The following is an 18,081-nucleotide window of genomic DNA, read 5'->3' on the forward strand; positions in this document are numbered from 1 at the left end:
TTAATATATGGAATATGAAATTTATAAAAGTATGTAAAGATATTTGATTGTTTGTATCATTGTATGTTTATTACTCAATCACGAAAGTAATGTAAAAAAAAAAAACTTATAATCGAAATATACATTACAAATTACAAAAAAATACTCCTAGAGATAAAATTTTATTTAAAATTTAATGTTTATTATTTAATCACCCATAAATCAATCAAAAAATTATATTTAAATCTAATATCATACATACGAGTATATTACTTATATGTTCAGATTTAAACTATTTAAAAACTCACAGATGCTATAACTTATACTTTAAGATTGTGTTCTAAAAAAACTGACTTCAATTGTGGCTAAACTAGTTATTGATTTAAAAAACTTAACTACTGAACTGATTTTGATAAAATTTCTATAGATCTAATCTGAAAATATATCCTTTCAGATAAAAAAAGTATTTGCAAATCATTTTGTTACTAACGGAGTTATGACATAACAAAAATAAAAAAAACAACCGAATGAAGAACCTCCTCCTTTTTTTAAATCGTATAAAAAATAAATACAGTGTATTTATAGTGTACTTGTATGTTCCTGTGATTATTTATTTTATACTATGAATGTTTTCTTCCTTATTATTTTTATGAACAGCGGCCTACACTAACCTAATGCTTAACTGGTGGAGAATGCCTTATGGCATTAAGCTCGCCATTTGTTTTATTGTGCTATAAAAAATAAATAAATAAATACACATATTTTGTCTTTATTGGATATTATTGTCATCTACAGTTTTACTGTAAATGTATAGTAAAGCTGTAGAGGTAAACGTAATGCAAGAGGTTAATAAAACTAAACTAAAGGCTAAAAACACTCTCAGCACCATAAATTAATTAAAATAAAGTTAATCTTATAGACCTTTATGATGACTTAATAAAAATATAATTTAAAGGACTAGTGGAACAAATCACAAAAAAAAAGCTCACATCAAACAGTTTTTTCATAATTTATCTAATGTACCTTCAATTATAAAGTACATAGCTATATAGCATCTCTAATGTAAAAGAAAAAAATATATAAAAAGATGTATGTCAGAATAAGATACAGTCAAGTACGTTTTTTTTATAATAATAATAATAATAATAATCATTTATTTACAAAATATTGGTGATTCCCAGTAGCAGATCTTAAGTTATTGTTAAGTAGTTGTTCAGCAATATTTACCACGTTATTCATCTATGCAATATAAGCTCAAAAATCGATTTGACGGTCAAATGAACAAACTACTAGTTCTAATTATTTTTACGTTTTGAAGTGGATCTGTTAGATTGAAATAAACTTAGTTGAAATAGTTAAATGTTTCTTCTCTTTTTGTGTAACATCTACATATAAATCGTATATATAAATATTTGATAGTTAAACGGTGCCCCGTGTAGGTGCGAACTGAAAATCAATGCTAAACGAACATCAGTCCAGCAAAAGCTGAGTTTGTACCTATTGCCAGACATACAGATACTGCTCAATGTATTTATTTATTTATTAATATATTATTTATTGATGAATTATAATTTCTATACCATATTTGCAAATAATGGCAATAATATTATTATTATTATTATTATTTTGTATCTGAATATGATATAAATTAGGGAAAGAAAAATACAAAATTACAGAATTTTCACTTTAAATATTTATCCCTTTAAATGTAATATAAATATTTTGTACAAGAATTAATAAAAAAAAAAACTAACTAATTTAACAAAAATAAAGTTTCGAATATCCATGCATTAAAATTATCTGTAACCAATATGGGATTTTTACTATTAAATTTCATATAAATTTCAGAACTCTTACATGCACACATTTACATTATACACACACTAGAGTAACTAATTTCTTGTCCTGTTTTTAAATTCAATTAAAAACAGGTTAGGTAACAACAATTAAAATGGTGGAAATTTCCATCATAACATCGAATGACCAAAAATTATATAAAAAGATAAGTTCACTATAAACTAATCGTGTCTGGATACCACTTTAATGTCCATTACAGAAAAAAAACATAGCTGTTAATTTTTTTTTAACCACTTTTCCTTTAATTTTGAACATGAATTACATCACCTTGATTTATTTTACCAATAAAAAAAATCATGCAAAGAAAGGTTAAGCGTGATTGATTAATAAATATCCATTTAAAGTATTAATAACATTATCTTTCAAAATGGGTTCATTCAGTTTGAACACTAGAAATGTAAAAAGCGCTCAATCATTGTTTTACCACCGGTCGTTTGACCTTGGCAATAAAGTAAGTGTAAACACCAGAGCCCGCTTGCAATAGTTGCTCAATAGAAATTTTAAGAAAATCAAACAGTGTCTATAAAAGGTGGCTGTCGATAATAATAACAACTATTGTATATCACAGTGCAACAGAAACAGTACGACGATGAAGGCGGCCCTAGTGCTGAGCTGCGTGGTGCTACTTCTAGCGGTAGCCCACGCACGGGACCTCAGGGAGAAACGCGATGCCGACCTCGAGCCCGCCGCGTCACATCATCATGAAAAAGGTGGTGGTAAGGAACACCACGCCCATCACCATCACGAACACGGCGGCAAGGGCCATAAAGGATACAAGGGGCACCACCATCATGAACATGGAAAAAAAGGCCACCACCATCACGAAGGACACAAGGGACACCATGACGAACACGGCGGACACAAGAAACACCACCATCACGACGAGGGCCATCACCACGAACATCACCATGGCGAAAAGGGTGAAAAGGGACATGGATATGAAGAAAAAGGCCATTATCATAAAGGACATTCCACAAAAGGACATCACGGCGTTCATAAAGTAGACGAGTTTAAAAAGGACAAACACTTCCATGACAAACACGGTGAATCCGGTTACGAAGAAGGCCACGGTGGTCATCACCACGAACATGGGCACAAGAAAGGTGGCCACTTCCATAAAGGACACAAACATGGTGGCCACCATGAACACCACCACGGAAAGAAAGGTCATCATGAAAAAGGAGGACACCACCACGAGCACAAAGGCCACCACGATGAGGGCAGCCACCATGAACACCACCACCACCACCATGATCATGGGAAAAAAGGAGGCCACGAGGATCATAAACACTGGGGATGGAAGAAAGGACATTAGTTTAAAATAATTAATTATACATTATATTTTTATACTAAAAAAATGACGTAGAATTAAATATAAATTATCAAATTTTATACAGGTTTTATTTTTATTTTATTTTTATTTAACCTATGAGTTTCTAGCGTTTTTCTTGATTCCTATATAAATTTTATTCTAAGTTGCAAATTTATTAAAAGAAAAAAATATGAATATGTACGCTGAGCCTTAAAAATACATGTTTTAGTCTTTTAGGCAGAAACTTACGTAGACAATATTTTTATTTCATTTACTGCCAAAATAAATACAATTTTCTAAAGAAAGATTAAGTTATTTCATCTCTGTTTATTTTGTATATTTAATAATATTAAAGCAGAAACCTTAAAATTTAAATATCAAAGGAATAAAAATACGATGTCGCGAGTGACATTCATAGAACTTTGGGTGCCCCTTACAGCCTCATAACTTTCGGTATATTTAATAAGCACGTGAAGTTTTCTAAATAAATGAGTAGCTGTAACTCGCTAACAGTTTTATTGCTAGCTGCGCCATAAACTTACTATATAATCCTTAACTAAATGCAACAGTAAGTGTAGTGAATGTGAGTTTGTTCGTTTGTCTAAACCTCTGAATCTTTTTTGACAAATTTTGATATAGTAATAGATGGGGGACCTGGAGGTTATAGGCTACCTTTTCTCCCGATCAGAACACATATCGGTCACACGGACGAAAACACGGATAAAAGCTCGTAAAGTATAAATTAGATTTGAAATAAGTAAAACATAAATTGAATAATATAGGTATTTATTAACCACTGATCATTACAATTTTTAATTAATAAATTATCAACTAAAACGCTCGTCTTTTGTTGCCATCATGGTAAAAGCCCACATTTTACTGAGCATAGCATATTAAAATTTTAAAATTTAAATTTTTATTTTTATCGATGTTTTTCATCACCGGGGAGTTAGTCAGAAATTTAAATTCACTCCTCCTCACCACAGTATTAAGGGCCATTGATGCGCCTTCGCCTTTTCTATTACTCATCTTTTATTATCATTATATACAAAACTTGAGTTTTAATAATCCACCCTTTCCTTTCCCGCGGGTGTCGTAAGAGGCGATTAAAAGGACTTAACAATCGAGGAATGTCCCTCTTAAAACATCACCAAAAACTAACTGCGGTTGTCAGTCTGCCTATCAAGCGTGGCAGCTACTGGCTAAATACTCCAATAAGGGAAGGCATATGTTCAACAATGGACATTTAACGGCTGAAATGATGATGAAAATTATGTGGAAATCTTAATATCCTATAGTAAACGTGGGAATATTTCTTACTTAATTACGTCGGAATAGCTAGACGGATTTGGATAAAATTTACCATATGCTCTAGCATATGGCTAATATTATTGTTGTGTCTACCATGCATTAATTGCATAAGGATTTTTTTCTTAATTTACATAAAAGTGCAGAAATCAAATAAATTTAAAATATATAAATAGATGTATTTGTATTAGACACTTAAAACATAGAGGCACACGGAAAATCAATTTTCATTTGAAAGTTACACGAGTCCTCTCTTAAGAATCCCTTTGATCCTATTTAATCCCCTTAATCATAGAACATTGTAATAAAGCATTCGTAATGCATCCAATTTGTGCTAATCAAATAAGTCGAGTACAGGCGTATTGCTTCCTACAGTTTTATCACAGGCGATTATTATAAAAGCTTTAATCGTTCATCAACATATTTTACGTTGTTAGTTACGTATATTTATGTAATTAAATTTATACATCATTTTATAGAAACTCAACATATTATATTCAGAAAATGAATAACATATTACATTAGCCGTTAATTGTCTACTTCTAAATATAGGTCTCACCAATAAGGGGTTTTTACCCGTAGCTGCCAAGGTTGGCAAGCGAATTGGCAACCGTAGTTAAGCTTTGGTGGTGTTTTAAGAAGGGCGCTACTGCTCATCCATCAGCCCTTAAGTTCCCTTAGTTGCCTCTTACAATACATACGTGAAAAGTGGGAATAACATATTATGGGCAAGTATTAATTTGAACTTAGTGGAAAAATTACCTATACAAGCTAAAAAAAAATATGCGTTTGCATATAAACAAAAAATATGTATAAAATATATCCAATTGTCTTTATTTAATACTTTTTTAGAAAACTTTTTAGTTATCTTGCTAAATGAGCAAAGACTGCAGTATCTGCAAATATTATCACTCTGAATATAATGCCAACACTGACTTACAGGCGTTTTTATAATAATTCCATAAGAATAGAAAATTCTTTTATATAAAAATGAAGTATTTAAAAAAGAAACAAAACAGCATTTTGTATTAAAGAAATATTTAAACCTCTTCAATATTATGTGTATTGAAATACATTTTTTCTATTAAATATACAAAATAATAAATACATGAATGAATTATACCAATTAATTAACTAACATGTTACGAGTCTAATGAATAATTTTTTCTTCCATACCTATTAAAAAATAATAAAAACTTTAAACTATTGAATTTCATCCTTATTAATAAAGTAATCTCGCTATTTTTTGCAATACCTACCTAGAATGGCAAGCAAGCTATAGGTACCACCTGATGGAAAATAGTAAGCGTCGCCTATAAACATGAACAGCTCAATGATCATCACAGAATACACTGAGACATTCATAATACCTCTCAAGCACTGCCATTCCTGAGGACTATGGTATTTTGTCTTTTTACCCTGTAATTTTACCGCCATATCCCACACCCTTTTAACCGAAACAGCAATGTAAGCAAAACTGCTTCAATGCAGAAACAAGGGTGTTTTATTAATTTATCGTTTCTTTGAAAATATACCCAAACTATTAATTAATTTAATACATTAATTTAGACATTTTATTATAGGCAATTAATATTTATTATAGGCATGTAATCACCTATAGATATGAACAGTACCATAAAAATAACAAAATATACTGCGTCGCCAATAATACCCATCATTGGCGATCATGCGGTGCCATTCATGAGTATTAGGGTATTCAGGACCTCTATACAATTATTCATTCTGCTAATGTCCAATTAATGTACAAATATACAAATCAAAAACTTACGAATTGATTGAATGTTTTGTATTGTTACTAATATTTAGAGAGTATTTCTGCATTAAGTAAAACTTGGTTATTTTTTTATTAAGTTCTATTAAAACAGGCTATTTTTATTATGTTTTGGACTAAAGGCTTAAAACAGATGTAAATGCAATTAATGACACAAGAGGCGTAAAACTTTATCTTGGGTAGCGTATCATGAGTGATATAATTTCTGTCTGTGATGCACTTACACCAGTTGGTGTCTTTAAGCAATAATTAATATTTATATAGTATTATATTATCTACTATCGTTACTAGTAATCACTCTCCTGCCCTTAAACAACCGTTAGGTGTCACCATTTTCAGGAAGATCGTTTAAAAATAATTTATCCGTAAATACGTCTTGTAACATATTTATATTCTATATTTGTTTTATCGAAACCATTCATATTAATTAATGAGCTTGTATTCAAGTATTTGTTTTGAAAACCTAAAAAAAATGTATTCTATTAATTTATACTTTAAACATTATAACTATAAAAATTTGTAGCTTCTATATATAATAGTAAAAAATTTATAACGTATTTTAAAATACATATTAAAATCAATGTGCGAAAAATGATGGCATCAATCATTTGTCCGATCCGTTGTTGTCAGAACTGGAAATGTATCAACATTTCCTATGTTACTTCCACGACAGATGACTATTTAGGCAATCCATCAACATCCATTATCATAGTTTATACTTACATACGGACTCAGCCAATAAAATGTATTCGTATTCATTTTGCTGTATAGTTCATCTCGAAATTTTATCCATCTACTATTAAAGTGTCGTATAAACTCGATGGAAACGAAAAAGTGCATGCGCTATTTTCATATAAATAATAATTGAGCTTATTTTATCTATATTAGCTGACCCTAAATCAAAAAAATTTTAACATCTCTACAAATTATTAATGCCCATTAATTCATCTCTTTTTGTAAATAGACAAAGTAAATAAAATCTTATCAGAAAAATTAGTTCAAGGTACAATAACACTGGCATCAGAAGGTAAAAACCCTTAAAAATTTAAAAGGAACCTATGTACCGATCTGTTGTTAAACTAGTAACATAATAGAGTTTAATTTTATGATAGTATCTACATGCAAACACTTCGCCAATAACAAGTCATTTTTTTCATTCATATGTATTTAAATCAGTTTATCATTATGTATAGTTAATAATACATAAGTATATCGAAAAAAAGTATATTTTTTAAGTTGTAAAATAAAACGACAGAAAATACTTATTAATTTATCTTTCATCTTGATACGCCATCTGGAAGCGCTCATAGGTTTTTCTACTTCTAAAATGTACGCGTACGAAGTATCGGGCAAAAAGTCAATTTAAAATATTAGTAAATATATAGTCATTTCGTAAATAATGACCATCGTAGGTAAGTAGCTAAAATGTTTAAAACAGTCCCTGTACATAGTGCTGAATTATTGTGGTTGAATCTGATTTAGAGACGAAACTGTTAGACATATTTCACAAGTGTAATCCATTAATAGTGCTTTTACACTAATTAGCGAGCAAGTATGGGGATTTAGTGATGTCACACTTGGCAGTAGATTTATGGGCGCCAGCGCTGTCAACTCCTAATCTAGACTTAACGTATTATTACAGCTTAGTAGCAATAAAACCAATAAGCAAAATAAAAATCCAATGCTATTGTTTAGTATTTTTATAAATATATTTGTTTGTTAGTTGAATATTTTCGTTATTGAAAAATATTATTTAAATATTTGTTAGCGAAATGGCTTGAAGGTACATACTTTCTAAACCATACTAAAAGTATCTACCTTCAAGCCATTTCGCTACCCTACTCACGATCTTTATAAGTCATGCCATGTTCTTACAGTGCGCCAGTTATTTATCCTATCTACATTATTAAAACAACATTCACTTTTGACTTACCATCCTGACCTAACTGCCCGATGCCGCCGTTTAACACTAGTACAAGATAAACATAATACGACATTTGTTCAGAGGTACTACGATTTTATTGAGTCTTACCTTTATAAAACGATTAACTCAAAAATATCAATATTCGCCCTCAATAAATATGTGTAAAAAAAACTGTTACAGAGTGGCTTCAGCAGCTTAAAATTGAGAAATTAATACATCCCACCTCCTAAAATCTTTATTCTTTAATTGTTAATCTTTTTTTTTTTCTTAGTGTACTTGATTGCCTTGCCTTTGCTTACTAATGTATATCCAGGTGTGACTGATTGTTATTTAAATATTTAAATATCATATAACTATGTGTGTATACGTGTGTTCATGTGTACGTATTGTATTTGTCTTACTACGCCTAACAACTTTTGAGTTCTCCATTGTATGTATTACATAAACTGTTTCATGCCAGAGAAGGGTCCTGGTGACTTGTGATACGGGTTCTTCAGATACCCAGTTCAGGCACCAATTCTCTACAACTTTTATGTATCTATGACAGTATTTTGAATGTTTTAAATAAGTTGTGAGATAAATATATAAACATTATTATTATTATTATTTGTAGTTAACTGTATGCAGAAGCTTCAAGTTGCTTAGCGAGGTATAGAGAGGGCTATGCTCAGAGTTTCTTTGCTTGATAGAATCCGAAGTGAGGACATCCGTAGAAAATATAAGGATGAGGTCCAAAGTAAGCAATATAGCCCGAAGGATAAACAAGCTGAAGCGGTAATGGTCACATAAGTCGAAGAACGGATAACTAATGGGGAAGAAAGATTCTTGAGTGGCGACCCCGTACAGGTCAACGCAGTGTAACACGACCCGCTACTAGATGGAGCAACGACCTCATATGCATTCCTAGAAGTCAATGCAGGTGGCTGGGGCTGTTTCTCTGATAGTCTATGAGGAAGGCTTATATACAGCAGTAGACAGTTAACGGCCTAATATGATAATGATTTACATACTATTTACGAATACAATCATTTATACAATTATTATAGTCATTAAGCGTAATAATATTCGCAAATTAAATAAGTGAAAACCAAACATAATAAATCAAGTTGAGACAGCCCGTGGAATTAGCAAATAATTAGATAAACCACAATTGTTTCTCTCTCCAAATTGGGTTAAAATATTATCCCCATAGCGATCTTCGTGCCTATTTAGAGTATCAAATATAACAAGTACATACAACTTACTTAGAGTACTTACTCAGTTGGTCGTATAATGCTATATTATTTTAATGTTAAATTAATATTGTTACTAGTGTAAATAATTTGAATTAGAACTTAAAGAAAAAAGATCTTCTCCTATACTCGTATAATATGTTTATCTTATAATAAAATCGCAACGAAATCAAAAAAATCGCAACGAATAAAAAATATACATAAAATCTCATGGACATGCAAACTGCAACATTGTTAAGTGACCAATCTAGATGCAACAGACAGAAAACGTATAAGAATATAAACAGCCATAAAGTAAAATTCTCTTCTGATGGCTATGTTTCCAGAATTTTTAAACACGGGGTCTTTCAAGGCTAGAGTGTATAGACATTATTATAATTTGTGTACGTTACCTCAGAGCTCATCATCTCTTATGACCGGGTGATGTGATTAGGTGAGGATCTACCTCACCTAATCACATCACATTGTAGTCAAATGCGCTTAAATTTAATATAAAAAATTCTCACATGTCAACTTAAGTTAGTTAATAACAAAAATTAAGTTTTATATCGAAATATATTTGTGTTTATATCTGTGTATGTCTATGTGTGTGTTTCTAAAGCGAGTATCTCAAATATGCAAAACTTTATATAATGTAACCTATTTCCAGGTTACTTTATGTACGAAACCTACAGCGTGTGAGTTCAGGTACAATTACTATGATCATTAAAGCCTCAGAAAATGTGTTGATAGCCTACAAACATCAATAGACAATAGTTACCGCTTTCCTTTATGCAAATTGACCATCAGCTTATTTTTTTCATTCCTGCACGAGACCGTAAATATAAAGATTAATTTATTTTTGAATCCATAATGAATTCAAAAATAAATTAATCTTAATGATTCTAATGAGATGAGATGATTCTAATGAGAGTCATTCACGGTATTATCTAAATTATTAGTTATTTTATAAATGTATATTATTAACTAAATGATTTAATAATCTGTACTTGTGTACCTAATGCTGTAAGTCGCCTGCTCACAAAGTTTTACTCAACATACTTTAACTCGATACAGCAAACAACCGTTTTAGGTAAATAAAGTCGTTGAACTACAAAATAATGTGCGTCTATATTTTTGTTATTTGGATATGTAATATATGCATAATTCGTTATTAGTTGTTAATTTATATTAAATTAAGTTTGCTGAAATATTAGACGTTGTCTTCACATAAAGTAAAGAGAGCGTATATAGAACTCCCGCCCAAAACCACAGAATCCTGAGTGGTGGTTATCAACGTTAATTATTTTAAAAGCATGCCCACGGAGATGGGCTATAACTATAGTTAGTTGTGGCTTTCTCTTGGGAGAGCCATAATATTGGGTTAGGTACCTGTAATTGTGACGCAAAATGTACAGGTAGATACAATATGTTTATGTGTATTATAATATAATGAATCAATAAAAATGTACGTCTATAAAACGCTTATATTTTCTAATATTATAATTTACTTAGATAATACAATAATTTATGCTTTTACATTATACATAGATAACTGCGAAAATAGGAACATTTTCCGGATCACAGCATTATATATTGTCCAATACAAGGATCCTAAGAAGTTCGCAGTTCCAGGCGTAATTGACAATTGACTGCGTAATAACCACAACTTGCGCAAGATAAAAAATATATCGAGTTGGTCGTTCTTAGCTCTGCCTTCAGTAAAATAACATTCTCTAATGTCGATTGTGTCAAATGAGTAATCAATGTCCTTTCTTGTAACCCCATTTCTTGTGATGATCGTGGCCACCCTTTTTAGCATGATCATGGTGGTGATGATAATGTTCATCATGACCAGCAGCTTCTTTGTGTCCTTTGTGCTCGTGATGGTGACCGCCTTTTTCATGATGCCCTTTTTCGCCGTGTTCGTGTTCGTGATGACCACCATGATGATGGCCTTTCTTGAAATGTCCACCTTTCTTGTGACCATGTTCCTCATGAAAGCCTCCGTGCTTCTCTTCGTGACCGGAATCGCCTTCTTCATCAAAGAAATGTTTGTCCTTTTTGAATTCATCAAGCTTGTGTACTTCGTGGTGGCCTTTAGTAGAATGGCCTTTATTGTAATGTCCTTTTTCCTCGTATTTATGTCCTTTTTCGCCTTTTTCGCCTTTGTGATGCTCGTCATAGTGACCATCTTCATGATGATGTTCCTTTTTATGACCACCATGGTCATCGTATTCTCCTTTATGGTGTTCCTTATCATGATGACCCTTCTTGCCTTCCTCATGATGATGATGGCCTTTATAACCTTTATGTCCATGTTCACCGTGTTCGTGATGGTGGTGTGCATGATGTTCTTTGCCTCCTCCCTTTTTATACTCATGGTTATGATGCTCCTCCTTCTTGTGGCCAGTACCTGCGGGTTCTTGATCTGCTATTGCCTTCTCCGTAGATTTTCCATATTTGGCAGCAGGAAGACGGCGCGCGTGTACGACCGTCAATAACGTTAAAAATCCTATCACTAAAACCACCCTCATGCTCCGATTGGCGGTCCTGATGCTGTGCCGGTTCGATGTACGTTTCTTCTAAAATTGCCTGTCTCATCGATGGCGCAGCAGTTTTATATAAAGAGTTGTGTAAGCATTAACAACTGACGCGTCGCAGCAAGTGCCGCGAGACGGACTCAGACTCACCGGCAGTACAAACCTGTGTTGATGCAAGAAAATCACATTTAACTCGTAACCAAATAAAACTCATACTTTAGTCATACAATTAATAAACAGAAATACTTATATTTTTATAAATAGTTTTTAATACCAATTGAAACATTACAAACTTTCCTCTATAATAATACTTGAATCTAGGAGAATTAGAATGGTGCGAACTCAATTGAAATATTTAGAATGTGAGGACAGAACAAAAATAACTCTGCCTAGGATGAGTTATAAATACTTATTAGAAGTCTCGCTTGTTTAATTTCATTCCTGCTTATCTTATGTACCCATGTGATTAATTTCCTATCGTTATTTAATAGTAAAGTTTCAATTTCTTAGAAAAGTAAATAGTTTCCTTTCCCCGGCCAGTTAGTTACCTACAAATATCCAATTACAGTAGACGTAGATTAATATGATATTAATAACAGATTGAGTATTATTACTGCTGTAGATAGGCATTTACTAATATTTTATTAGAAAATTATATTAATTTTATTGACTAAAAGTGCTTTTCAATTAGCGTGATTTTTTATTCTCCAATAATTATTGTTAAATTTAATATTTGTGTATACTATAAAATTTTAAGGTTATCTTCTAATTTTAGGATCCATGGGAAAACTATATTCTATGACGTCGTCATTAGCGCGGACTTTTTAAGAGAACTTACAATCTGACAATTTTGCAAATTAAAATGAGATGCCCTACAAATCACTACTAGAAGCCGAAACAAATTAATTCAAAAATCTTTCAAAAGATGAATCAATTAAAAATTTTAAATCTTAATAAAGTTTTATAGTACGAAGGATAGCCTCTTCAGTTTTTTGGTATGCTTTTAACATCGAATTTGTCAGATTTTTAAAAGTTTGCAACAGGCTCATATTTGATCTACCGTGTACAGCATTAATTAGCAATTATTTTTTATTTTATTTTTTTACCACGAAGGTGGTAAATAAGCATGTATGCTGTCTGGTGGTAAACAGTCACTGTAACCTGTGGACGCTTGCAATACTAAAGGCGTCATGTGCGCGTTGCCCACCCAGAAGAAACCTTAACATATATTCTTTGTGAAGAAAGAAAAAGAAGTTTTTTAACAAGATAATATGAAGCCGTATATTCGCCACCAGCCGAGCCTTTTTTTATTAAATGAGGTCGTTAAAGCGTAAAAGTAATAAACTAATTTAAGAAACATTAAAATTCAATTTATATTAAATCACATTGCAGTGTGTTCAATTAGACAACTGCAGTAGAACACTTTTTCCATGCAAAAGCCACTTCTTATTACATTGAAATACTGAACAAATTGATTCTGTGCTATTTTGGGCATACACATTTAGTTTTTAATACAATAAATGACATTATTAGAATGTAGTAATGTGCATACATAAAAATATTATAAATAACAAAATTATCAAGCAATTTCTATCGCTGCCATTTTAAGAATAAAATAAAATAAAGCTATCCACCAATTTCTATTGCTTTTCTAATTGGTAATTGCTGGTGTAATTGCTAGTCTAATTGGTAATTTCAATGACGTAACTGAAAAAGCTCTTTTCGTGCTTCCACATTTCAATCGATCGAGCAATCATTCCGTTATATTATTAACAATGCAAGTAATTAAGTAACGACATCATAGCAAGTAGTATTGTTTCAGATATTTGAACAGAAATCGAACACGCCGCTAGCAAAGCTGCTCGCCTCTATTTTCCAATATAGTTTTGACACAATTAGTGAAGTGAATATAGTCTAGCAGTGCAAAAAATTTCGTTCTCGTCTCCCCCCCCCCCCCCCCATACCCGCCTCACCTTTAGTAAAGTAGTATTAAACGTCCAAAATACGATTACAGTTGTAAATGAACATGGAGATCTTCTTACAATAACAAATTTTACAAAATATATTTAATTCAACTTTATTAGAAAAATCTTAACAAAATGATTGTATTAAATAAAAACTATAGTTGAAAGTTAGTTTTCAAATATAGTTAATAAATATCCTGTAATGAAAATAGAATAAAAGTGATAATAGATAATACTAAAAATAAATACATATACTAAAAAACTTGATTCCGCAATTTTTAAGCACTCGTTTAATTAAGTTACAAATCGATTTATTCTGCAGCGTTTACAAATATAAATAATACATTTAAACGCTTTATAAAGAAAAATTTCTACGGAACACCAAATTCTCAAGTTTTCAATTACAGAGTAAAGATTGTGACGCATTCGCTTTGTGTCGTAGCTCGTAGATATCGACCGTGAAAATTACATGGTCAGTAATACGTCACGCTGGTACCGTGTCGAGGTGCCAGCGTCGTCGCAGTCGTCACTATTCGTTTATGCAATAATGGCAGCGACTTAGTTGTGTATGTATACGTAAACAAATTATACATCACTTCTTATTTTTATTTTTATTATCTACCTATTCCAGCTGACCGGCAAACGTTTGCTCCGGGTTGCCACTGATCCAAACAGTTTGAATGGAAAAAAAAAACGGGTTAATACGTATTTTTCAGAAAATCTTTACAAATTTTCCTTTTATAAGATCCTTCCCTGGATTCCAACAATTATTTGAAAGAAAAAAATTGGACCAGCTATTCTCGAGCTTTACTCTTAGCAACACGATAATTTCGTGTAGTCCTGGCATAAAATAGACCACCCCTTCCTCTCTCGCGGGTGTCATAAGAAACAACGAAGGGAACTTAATCGTCGAGAGATGAGCAACAGCGTCCCTCTAAAAACATCACCAAAAACCTAACTGCAGTTGCCAACCCGCCTGCCAAACGTAGGTACTATTATTGCATAGACATTTATTACACATACAAATTACCTCGTAGAATAAATATAAGTATTAGAATAAAAATATACAAAGGATGAATTTAGCTGTAGCAAAGTTTTTTTTTTTAATGTTAAACAATAAACCCAAAGTGAAATATCATATCAATGTCAGCGCCTTGCTTTGTACTTACTCAAAGGCGGGTAATATAAAATAGGTAACTTCGATTTAAATAGAAAAATATACGTAACAGATTTACAGATTACTTTGAATAGAAATACTTACAAGTACCATTCAAGACAGCTCTTAAATATATTCAGGTTGTCTTTCACAGGTGTTAGGAAGAAAGTTTCGTAAATTAATGACACATCAACAGCTAGTCGATACATAGAATACATACTAACCGTGAAGTAATCTAGAATAAATACCACATGTACCGGATCTAACAGAAATTCTAAAAATTTAAATATAGAAGAGTACTAATATCTTATGATATCTAATGAATGATTTCATGAAGATAGTAAATCAACAGCAAATTAGGGCTTGGAGACTGAAAATTAAATAGCTATTATACTTGAAGCTTACTTACCTACTTGAAAGCTCTATTATTAAAATATAATTTCAAGTTAAAATCAGACGTTATTTGTATCTATATACTCAAGTCACTATACTCCTATTTACACTGCAACATTTTCAAAACGATAAATAAAACCATTGTAAATAATATCAATTGTAACAATGTAACGTACATTCAGTGTCAAAATGAAACGATCGTAGAATGCTCTACAATTTTGGTAGTAGCAATTAAACGTTTAAATTGGACTTTACGCAACAGGAAACATACAGACATAGAATTTGCTGTCGTTGAGTAATTGTAACGATAATATTAATATAGTCTTTGAGTAATAATTTAAATTGTTTAGTTATATAGGTAAGTACAGGTTTTAGTTAATTTACCTACTAATACACCTACTCGTAAAGTCATTCATCCGATATTTTAGTTACATGGGATGCGATCACTCGTTATTGATACTTTATCCTAATGTAAATATCTATGCCAAATGCTCAGTTGATAACAGCTGTTACAACCTAACATGCAGTTAAATTTTTTTTCCAAAATATACCTATACTTGTCGAATAGGTATATTTTTAAAAAAATAGTTTCATATATTAGAGTTACTACTAGTTCTTGACAAAAATTTTTCAGTATTATTTTATTTAATTTTAACTTGTTATAAATTATACTTTATATAAATAATTTTACTGAAGTTAAAATTATATAAAAAATAAGACCCATTAAGAGCGTAGAAGTTTTTATATTATTTTCTTCTTTACCAAACATAGGCCAGGCCGATGTTTTCATGCAATTTAAGCATTGCAGTTAGAACATAAAATAGGAACTAAAAAATAAACCTAATTTCAGATGCAGCAGTTGGCCCTGTGCCAAAACGCCTGCATTTCTTTGCTAAATGCAATGCCGACAAGTGTCTACACTCTTAGAACTTAGATACAATTTAGTGTTTATATTTCATAATGAACATTAATGATAAAATAATTAACAAAAATTGTTACTTTTTATTATAATTTTACTAGCTACATACTCTATCTGTATGTAGCATTTATAATACCTATGTTTCTTAACTTATGTAAAAATTATTATCTATTTATTGTAGATGCATGAAAAATAAATTGGTACCTATATTTTTCATTTCAATTACATGCATTGCAACTATCTAAAGATAAACTATCTGAAAAAATATATCTTCCTTCATTATATTCCAACAGTAAAAAAGCAAACTGCAAACCATTATACTCGTAAAGAGGCATTACTATAAAAAAATATATTTATTATAAAAAAAAATATGTTAAGAATCATTATAATATAGAAGTCACTGTATTATTATTTTATAAGCTAAAGATTACTAGATATACTAGAAAAACGAAAAAGTTTCAAATGTACCTAAAGTCCAGATATCGCATTCAATCGGAAACAGATGAATTTTTACAACCTGCACTCATGGAGGTGGTCATTTTGAGAATCGGTCTTTCCCAGTGAGCAATTCCCAAAGGAGATAATTGTGCTTAAGTTTTATTATTTGGAAAATTATTAATTTGATCTCCCGTACATATCTATACAAAATTAATATACCTTAATAAAGTCAATGCTATTCCGAATGGACGGTAGAATAATAAAAAAAATAATATAAAAAATGCTTATAATTAAGTTTACTTAAATGAAAAATATTCTTATTAATCGCGCTTATTAAGCACGTAAGCATTGTATCCAAAAGAATATTTAGGAACTAATAGAAACCAAGAATGTAATATAAAATATTAAAATTTCAATGAATAAAAACTTTATATTTTTAGATTTTTCTTTCATAAATCTAACTTTCATGATGACAAATTTTATAGAACCAAAACGATATTAAACTCTATCATAATCTGCAGAAAAATAACATAATTTGAATAATAGAAAATAAATTTTAAATTGAAATAGTTTGTGTTTTAGAATTAGCGAAAATATCGTATAATTTCCCCACTAAAAATAATATTAATTTAAAAACCTCTTAAAACCGGTTCAAAAATACAACTTTTGCAGCTAGGAACAAGATAAGGCGCCTATTTTATTCAACCCAGTAACGTATAAGTTATCAGTAAAATATTGTGAAATGTTAACAATTTCAGTTTGTTTGTAATTGTTGTTTTTAAGAAACGCTTGATTGCAACCACAACTAATTCTTTGCCCAGTAAAATGTAGGGCAATCTCGGACACCGTTCTAGTTTCTCAACGTCAGTTACTTATCTCGTCGGGAGTCGTTGCCAACGAACCACGGCCAACAATTTTATGTAACTTTGTTGTCGAAATGTGAGGTGAAATTGATAAGTTTGTTTTTGTATATCTAATTGCCGATACGTTTTGAGTGCCACCCACTCGCTTCTCATTACACTTATTTGCGATAACCATGTTATCATGTCAAAACATACTTTGATATTTTTTTTATACAACTTAGAATGGCAAACAAGCTGACGGTCCACCTGATGAAAAGTGATCAAAGATTATATTTATATACCTATATACACTATATATACTATTACCAGATTACCCGCTAAACATATATGTAACTACATTAGATTGGTTGAAAGAGATCTCTGTCATAGATAAGCCTACCCTTGCTAACAAGATCTACAACTATTCCGTATTTCTTTTTGTA

At 31.0% G+C, this 18,081-nt stretch overlaps 2 protein-coding genes across 2 annotated transcripts; one reads left to right on the forward strand and one right to left on the reverse strand.

Annotated features, from left to right (window-relative positions):
- Positions 1–2,391: 2,391 nt before the first annotated feature.
- LOC113512618 (histidine-rich glycoprotein-like) lies at positions 2,392–3,151 on the forward strand. Its single transcript, XM_026896524.3, has one exon. The coding sequence runs from the start codon at positions 2,426–2,428 to the stop codon at positions 3,149–3,151; it is 726 nt and encodes a 241-aa protein (XP_026752325.1). The 5' UTR covers positions 2,392–2,425.
- A 7,701-nt stretch (positions 3,152–10,852) lies between these two features.
- On the reverse strand, positions 10,853–12,269 carry LOC113512601 (histidine-rich glycoprotein-like). Its single transcript, XM_026896499.3, has one exon. The coding sequence runs from the start codon at positions 11,918–11,920 to the stop codon at positions 11,147–11,149; it is 774 nt and encodes a 257-aa protein (XP_026752300.2). The 5' UTR covers positions 11,921–12,269; the 3' UTR covers positions 10,853–11,146.
- Between the last annotated feature and the right edge of the window lie 5,812 nt (positions 12,270–18,081).

Source organism: Galleria mellonella, unplaced genomic scaffold (assembly GCF_026898425.1).
Source record: "Galleria mellonella isolate WM207_F2 unplaced genomic scaffold, CSIRO_AGI_GalMel_v1 utg64, whole genome shotgun sequence".
Taxonomy (NCBI): domain Eukaryota; kingdom Metazoa; phylum Arthropoda; class Insecta; order Lepidoptera; family Pyralidae; genus Galleria; species Galleria mellonella.